Below are 7,500 nucleotides of genomic sequence, written 5' to 3'. Positions count from 1 at the left end.
CTCTCTCTCTCTCTCTCTCTCTCTCTCTCTCTCTCTCTGTCTATCTCTCTCTCTCTCTCTCTGTCTCTCTCTCTCTTTCTCCCCCTCTCTCTCTCTCTCTCTCCTCTCCCTCTCTCTCTCTCTCCCTCTCTCCCTCCACCCAGTTTAAGGATCAGGTTGTGCGTGAGGCAGTGGAGAAGATCTGCAGGGAATTTTCCGGGCAGTGCTGCATCCACAAACCTCTGGGTGGAGGAGGAGGAGGAGGAGGAAGTGGAGGAGGAGGTGCTAGAGGGGAAGCAGGAGGAGCAGAGGCCCAGCAGGTCCCTGAGGTGTCCTCCTCCACCCTGCCTGGCTCTCCGTCCTCCTCCACCCCCCCCTGCTCCTCCTGTCGGGGGCAGACCACCGGAGGAGGATACCAGTGCAGGTATGTGAAGGCTGCAGCTGATTGGCTCAGACAATACAGTGATGACGTGATGAAGATCAAGCAGGGATTAGATTGATCCTTGTTTCTCTGTGTCCCCCCTCAGTGTGTGCACCTCCTGTACTCTGTGTGAACCCTGTAGTTTCTCTCATGACCCCAGTCATAACCTGGTGAGGGCGAGGACGCCTCTGTCCATCCCAGAACATGGATCTCCTGCTCCAGACCACAGCAGGTATGACATCATCATTACGCAGCAAGACAAGTCAGAAGACTCAGCAGTTTATTCTTTACACTGCAGTGAGTCGGTTCAGACCAAGATACAATACAGACAGGATTTACTATACGGGCATAAGTAAACAAGTGAGGATCGGATGGTTCCAGGGCGACAGAGGCCCAGCACAGAGACACACAGGCCACGCCTCTCCAGACCCAAGGCCGGAGAGTACGGCAACAGGCACAATGGAAGCCTAAACACTCTCCAGGTTTATGTGTAACAGGAGACATCATTCTGTACATGAAGCAGACATCGTGCTTACAGGTGTAGGATATTTTGGAGATCATTGTTTATATAGAAAGAGGGGAAAGAGGAGAGATAGAGAGAAGGGAGGAAGGTTGTGTTATCCCTACTATTGTTGTTGAACTTTATACATAGATCCTGAGGTAGAGTAGATTGGAATTGCAACGATGTCATAGGATAACATCGTTATATAGGAGAACTTACAGGATGGTTATTGATACAAACACGCAGTGTCTTCATCTTCGTCCCTCGCTCTCCTGCAGGTTCTACAGGAGGGGCGATCGAAGTTTCCGGAAGGCAGAGAAGCAGCGGCTGAAGGCGGAGAAACGTCTGCTGAAGGCAGAGGTCAAAGAGATCAGAAAGCAGCTGAGGATGGAGAGACGGGGCATTCAGTGGAGCTCCTCCCACCCAGATGGAAGCTCCTCCCCTGTCCTCCTGCAGCCCCGTGCCTCCCAGCACAGCAGCCCTGAGTGAGCTTAGTGTCAAATGTTCTCAATCTGCAATATTCTATGTTCAAATACTAAACAGCATCCAGGCTAACACGCTAACACGCTAACACGCTAACACACCTCTGGCCTCTGGTGTCTAAATGAACTCATCGATCGAAATGGAACAGCTGTGTGACCCAAAGACCTCAGCACCAGAGAGACCTGTGTGTTCTTCATGACGTTCATCTACAAACAACTTAATGTCCTCTCCATGTGCAGACGTCCCAAGCGTCCCTGCCCCCTGGTGGTTCCAGCCATGACTGCGGTTTTCCTGGATGAGAATCTTCCGGATGGAACCCGACTCCGACCTGGGACTAAGTTCATCAAGTACTGGAAAATGAGGAACACTGGAACCATCAGCTGGAGCGCTGAGACTAAGGTAAGGTCTGCTCTACTCTGCTCTGCTCTGCTCTGCTCTGCTCTCTGTTCCTTGATTGTACTGATTGATGATGAAATGTTAAGTAAATCTGAGTCTGGTTCTGCTCTCTGTCTCTATGTGACTGAGGTCATGTGACCCAGGGCGACGCTACATGACAACAGCAGAGGCAGACATGCGTCACCATGGTAACCTGCTCAGATGTGATCAATGCATTTCCTCCCTGCAGCTGAAGTTCATGTGGGGAAACCTGGCGGTGGGATCAGGAGACCGATGGAGAGAAGTGTCTGTCCCTTTCCTCCAGCCAGGACAGGTGAGACAGGATGATGTGAGACAGGACCAGGCAGTCTGAGACGATGTGAGAGGATGTGAGAGGATCTGAGACGCCCTCTTGTGTTCAGGTTGGGATCGTGAGCGTGGCGCTCTGTGCTCCCTCGGTTGAAGGCTCCTACACCTCCCACTGGCGCCTGGCTCACGGCGGTGAGCAGTTTGGGCCCAGAGTCTGGTGCAGCATCGTGGTGGACCCTCTGGCCCCGGCCCCGGTGATGGCTGACGGGATCCTGGTGTCTCCCTGTGTCACCCCTCAGGTACAGTCCATAGTCATGACCTCTGACCCCACAGGCCGTGGAGCAGAACGCCGAGCTGCTTCGTCTCACGACAGGAAGTGAGCGTTGTAGCACATTTCCTCTCTCTCATGTTGATATAATGTCAGCATCTGGTCCTCGTTCTTCCATTAGGTCCTCACTCTGTTTGTTGTTACCGTCTCAGTTCTCTGTGAGCACTTCCTGTCTGCAGGGGAAGAATCCCATCTCCAAGGATGGGAAAGCCGGTGCGTCTTCAGGGGACCAGGCTCAGCTGTCAGTGGACCAGGAGGAGTACTACATCCCCTCTGTGGACCTGCTCACTGCTCAGGTCAGACCTCAGCTGTTCCACCACTTTGACCTTCATCACTGAGTTGTTATCTTAGTTCAGCTTCTTACTCCCCCCCCCCCCCCTCTGTCCCTCAGGACCTTCTGTCTTTTGAACTGTTGGACATCAACATCGTGCAGGAGCTGGAGAGCGTCCCAAACAACACACCTGCTGGTGAGACCAGAACTCAGACCAGATCAGCCTGTCACAGACCAGCACAGACCAGTACAGACCAGTACAGACCAGCACAGACCAGTACAGACCAGTACAGACCAGCACAGACCAGTACAGACCAGTACAGACCGCCACAGACCACTACAGACCAGCACAAACCACAGACCACACAAACATGCAGCAAGCAAAACCTTCATCTGTAACGTTTACAACATTTACAGAGAGACTTTGTGTTTAAATCTTCCCGAGCAGCTTGGAGTGTAAAGTTTGATCCAAAGCCAACAGCATAGCTCCAGGTGACATGATATGGATTGATTGATTCTCCGCCTCCTCTCCATGCAGACATGACGCCCTGCATGTCCCCTCTGCCTCATGATGGACCTCTGCAGGACCAGGCCAGTCCCTCTTTGGCTCTGATCCAGGAAGAGACGGAGGTGGTCAATAGCATCATGGGTAAAAGAGTTTCCATCTTATGCACCGCCTCTCTCTCTCTCTCTCTCGCTCTCTCTCTCTCTCTCTCTCTCTCTTGCGCCTGTGTCCTCATGTCCTCATGTCCTCATGTCCTCAGATGTCCCTCATGGTTCTGCATCAGGAGCAGAAGGAGGTGGAGTTCCAGCTCAGGAGGAGGGAGACGATGACATCAGCGGGAGTCAGTTTGTTTGTGAGACTGTGATTCGCTCAATGACCTTGGAGGAAGCTCCTGACCACGCCCCTTTGAGAGGACCCCGCCCAGGACCAGGCAAAGGTCAGTACCACATGGGTCCATGTCCTTCACAGCACTTTGACTTCTGAAATACTTACTGATGTATTTTGCTACATTCTTTTGTCAGTGGTGCGTCCGGCTGCTCAGGGTGGCTCCGCCTCTTCCTGTGTGAAGAGTAAAGTGGTGAAAACAGAGAAAAGTCCTGAGAGCAGCCCCAGCAGCTCTGAGTCCCCCCTGAAACCACCAGCTACCATGCAAGCCTCCCTCCCTCCCCTGCTGAAAGCTTCCCTGCCTGCTCCTCTGTCCATGGCCCCTATATCGGCCCCCGGCCCCGGGCCCAGCTCTGCCCCCACACCGCTCCCAGCCCTCACCAGGGTCTCCACCCTGCAGGATCGCACCCCGACAAGTAAGCTTGAACACAAGTGTGCTGTTTTTACCAAGAAGAAGAAAGAATCTTCAATTCCACTTTAACTGTGTTTACACCAAAGGTCACCTTAGCAACCACTTTGGAATATGTGTGCAACCGTCAACAAACACCCTCATGACCTCAAAGGAAGACGCTACTACAGTTACAACAGAGAAAGGAACTCCCACGTAGGAGGGAGTCACCATAGCAACATCAGAATGGCCACATAGGAAGAGCTGAGTAACAACCTAGGAAAACCTCAACAACCACATGTCAAAGTATCACCATAGGAACAGCACATCAGATACCTAAGATTACCATAGTAACAGGAACCACCATAACAACAGGTCAACCACACAGGAACATCCTAGAAACTATATAAGAACACGGAAAATAAGCTAATCTACCAGCAGCCTGGTGAGCACTGAGGAACCCTCTAACCTGCTGGGTTCCCACACAGATGATGCAGTGGAGAGCATCTGCTCCGAGTCCAGAGGGAAGGAGAGAATGCAGGAGACAGAGGAGGGGGAGGAGATGAGGAGTCGCTCTTCCTCCACCTCCTCAGAGGATTACATCATCATCCTACCTGATTGCTTTGACACCAGTCGGCCACTAGGGGAATCCATGTACAGGTACAAATTTACACCAGTGTTTCTTAACCCCCCCCCCACAGATGATCCAGATCTTCTGTGTGTGATTTTTCCTGTTGCAGCTCTGCTTTGTCACAGCCTGGTGACGTTCAGGCCAAGACCCCAACCGACCCTGAAACCCCATCTGCCGACCTCACGGACCAAACCACTTCAGAGGGAGAGGGGTGCGAGGCAGAGGTGATGGGGGCGTCGGGGACCAGCAGTGCTAATGACATGCTGTGTACGTCGCAGACGCTGGACGACGAGCCTCTGACCCCGGAGGTCGTGGCTCCACCTAAAGCTGTGGTCAGCCCGAGGTCAGAGGGCACTCAGCTGCTTCCTGTGCTCAGGATACCTAAGTCAATGGTTGGATTTATAGTTGTTGTTGTTGTGGTTGTTGTTGTACAGCCCAGAGAGCAGTGAGACTGACACTGATGCTGCTGCTGCTGCTGAGGGAGAAAGAAACCAGACTGAGGAAGGTAACACACAACTCAATTCAATTCTCTTCATGTCTATAGGGCAGGGTCTTCATCTCTATAGGACAGGGTCTACATCTCCATAGGACAGGGTCTACATCTCCATAGGACAGGGTCTACATCTCTATAGGACAGGGTCTACATCTCTATAGGACAGGGTCTTCATCTCCATAGGACAGGGTCTACATCTCCATAGGACCGGGTCTTCATCTCTATAGGACAGGGTCTACATCTCTATAGGACAGGGTCTTCATCTCTATAGGACCGTGTCTTCATCTCTATAGGACAGGGTCTACATCTCTATAGGACAGGGTCTTCATCTCTATAGGACAGGGTCTACATCTCTATAGGACAGGGTCTACATCTCTATAGGACAGGGTCTTCATCTCTATAGGACAGGGTCTTCATCTCTATAGGACAGGGTCTACATCTCTATAGGACAGGGTCTATATCTCTATAGGACAGGGTCTTCATCTCTATAGGACAGGGTCTACATCTCTACAGGCTTCCACGCAAGAAGTAGAGTTCGTGGAATGCAGTGATGATGCTAGGAGCCCATGGGAGGAGGAGAGAGGGGCTCAGTGCAGTGAAGTCCTCCAGCAGTCTAGACCTATAGCAGCATAACTAGTTGCTGGTCCAAGACGAGCCTGGTTGTGTCTTACTATAAGCTTTATCAAAAAGGAGAGTTTGAATCCTTCACTTAAATGTAGAGAGGGTGTCTGCCCCCCCGACCCAATCTGGGAGACACAAGAGAGGAGCCTGATCACAAGGAAGCCTGCATTCTGGGACACCTGCTGATCTGAGTTAAGCAGGAGAAAACGACAGGATGTCCTTCAGGCTGCTAATTGAGTGGACTCCTCTGGCTTCATTGATAAATAAAGTGTGGTATCATCCTCATAGCAGTGAAAATGTATGTTGTGGATCTGTTTCTGAATAATTTTACCTGAAGGAAGTAGAGACTAGAGTGAATAGTATTGGTCCAAGCACTGAACCTTGAGGAACGCCGTGTCTAACCTTTGTGTGTGTAGAAGATTAATTATTAAGATGAACAAACTGGAATCGTTTGTACAGACAGACACACACACACACACACACACACACACACACACACACACAAGCACACAAGCACACAAGCACCCACACACTATGGAGTCTTGTGTCCTTCTAGTTGTGTAGAAACGTCCATAAATAAGTCTGCAGCCTCTCACATATCAGTGTGATTCATCTCAACGAGCAGATTTTATCATGGAAGCTTTGATTTTCTGCTTATTTTTCAGCTTCTGATGCTGAAACACACAACAGTAGAAGTGGAGACACGGAGGATCCAAGGTCACACACACACACACACACACACACACATAGCGTTGTGTATATGTATGTGTTGTGTATACATGTGTGTGTGTGTGTGTGTGTGTGTGTGTGTTGAGCTGGGTGGTCACTGTGGTCGCGTCCCCTCACAGTGATCCTGGTATCAGCAGTGGTTTGGTGAAAGGAGCTCTGAGTGTGGCTGCGTCTGCTTACAAAGCTCTGTTCACGGGACAAGGACCCACTCAGGTCAGAACGCCTCCTCTTCCTCCTCACCCTCCTCTTCCTCTTCATCCAGGATTTCTGCCATGAATTAAAGTTAATGACCTTTTCAGTACTGGTGGTATAAATAAAGTTCTGCTAAAAAGTCCTTTTCCTTGAGATGTCTCTACTTTGACGCTCTGGTGTGGCGTTCTCCCCACGCAGCCTCCGGTGGACGCCTCCACTCAGGACACCATGATGGCCGTGCTGGTGGAGATGGGATTCGGAGATCGATCCCTCAACCAGCGACTGCTGAAGAAACACAACTACAACCTGCTGGACGTCGTCAACGAGCTCGTTCAGATGACCGACAACGACTGGTACTCCACACGCTACTGAGGGGGGGGGGAGTCATTCCAATGACATCATCATCATCATCATCCTTCACTTTGAAGGATCCTCGTCTACAATGGTGTCCAATTACAAAATGAGAAACTAGAAGGATGTTTGTCTATATTCAAAAACAAAAAATGATTTCTAGCCACAACAACAAATTTGATCTCATGACAAATTGAAAAATAAAGAAATAAGAGAAGTAAATATTTCAAGCGGAAATGTAATCAAATAATTGATTGTAGGATTCTTGATTGTCCAATTCATTCTAGAAAATAAAATAAGCAGAAAGAAATCTGAAAAATATTTAGAAATGTTCTATTTATTTATGCTGTTTATTATTTATTATTTATTATTTTTATCGTATTTGATTGATATTTCTGTTTGAATAAGGAAGATAGGAGAGGTGCACACATCTGCTCTCTATTGTTTCCAGTGTAAATAGTTTTTGTATGAAAGCTTAAAGTTCTTTCAGACGTGTGACTCTGATCAATGTGTTCCTGCTCCTCTGCCTGATAACACA

At 49.7% G+C, this 7,500-nt stretch overlaps 1 protein-coding gene across 1 annotated transcript in view; it reads left to right on the top strand.

Moving 5' to 3' along the window:
* Window positions 1-7,500, top strand: part of nbr1b (NBR1 autophagy cargo receptor b) — a 10,572-nt gene that overhangs the window by 2,225 nt on the left and 847 nt on the right. Inside the window, exons 7-23 of the mRNA XM_076159432.1 lie at window positions 144-403; window positions 507-632; window positions 1,181-1,387; window positions 1,625-1,784; window positions 2,011-2,094; window positions 2,183-2,368; window positions 2,577-2,693; window positions 2,789-2,864; window positions 3,207-3,317; window positions 3,433-3,609; window positions 3,695-3,973; window positions 4,434-4,605; window positions 4,686-4,919; window positions 5,011-5,081; window positions 6,356-6,407; window positions 6,539-6,632; window positions 6,810-7,500. The exon at window positions 6,810-7,500 is cut by the window's right edge and continues 847 nt beyond it. Of these exons, the coding sequence (XP_076015547.1) occupies window positions 144-403; window positions 507-632; window positions 1,181-1,387; window positions 1,625-1,784; window positions 2,011-2,094; window positions 2,183-2,368; window positions 2,577-2,693; window positions 2,789-2,864; window positions 3,207-3,317; window positions 3,433-3,609; window positions 3,695-3,973; window positions 4,434-4,605; window positions 4,686-4,919; window positions 5,011-5,081; window positions 6,356-6,407; window positions 6,539-6,632; window positions 6,810-6,983 (2,580 nt within the window). The 3' untranslated portion in view covers window positions 6,984-7,500. The remainder of the gene's footprint in view (window positions 1-143; window positions 404-506; window positions 633-1,180; window positions 1,388-1,624; window positions 1,785-2,010; window positions 2,095-2,182; window positions 2,369-2,576; window positions 2,694-2,788; window positions 2,865-3,206; window positions 3,318-3,432; window positions 3,610-3,694; window positions 3,974-4,433; window positions 4,606-4,685; window positions 4,920-5,010; window positions 5,082-6,355; window positions 6,408-6,538; window positions 6,633-6,809) is intronic.

Source organism: Genypterus blacodes, unplaced genomic scaffold (assembly GCF_046128005.1).
Source record: "Genypterus blacodes isolate CSIRO-AG114 ecotype Tasmania unplaced genomic scaffold, CSIRO-AGI_Gbla_v1 ptg000097l_1, whole genome shotgun sequence".
NCBI classification, from domain to species: Eukaryota; Metazoa; Chordata; class Actinopteri; order Ophidiiformes; family Ophidiidae; genus Genypterus; species Genypterus blacodes.
Note: the sequence above shows the minus strand (reverse complement) of the source record. Positions and strands in the feature narration are given on the sequence as shown.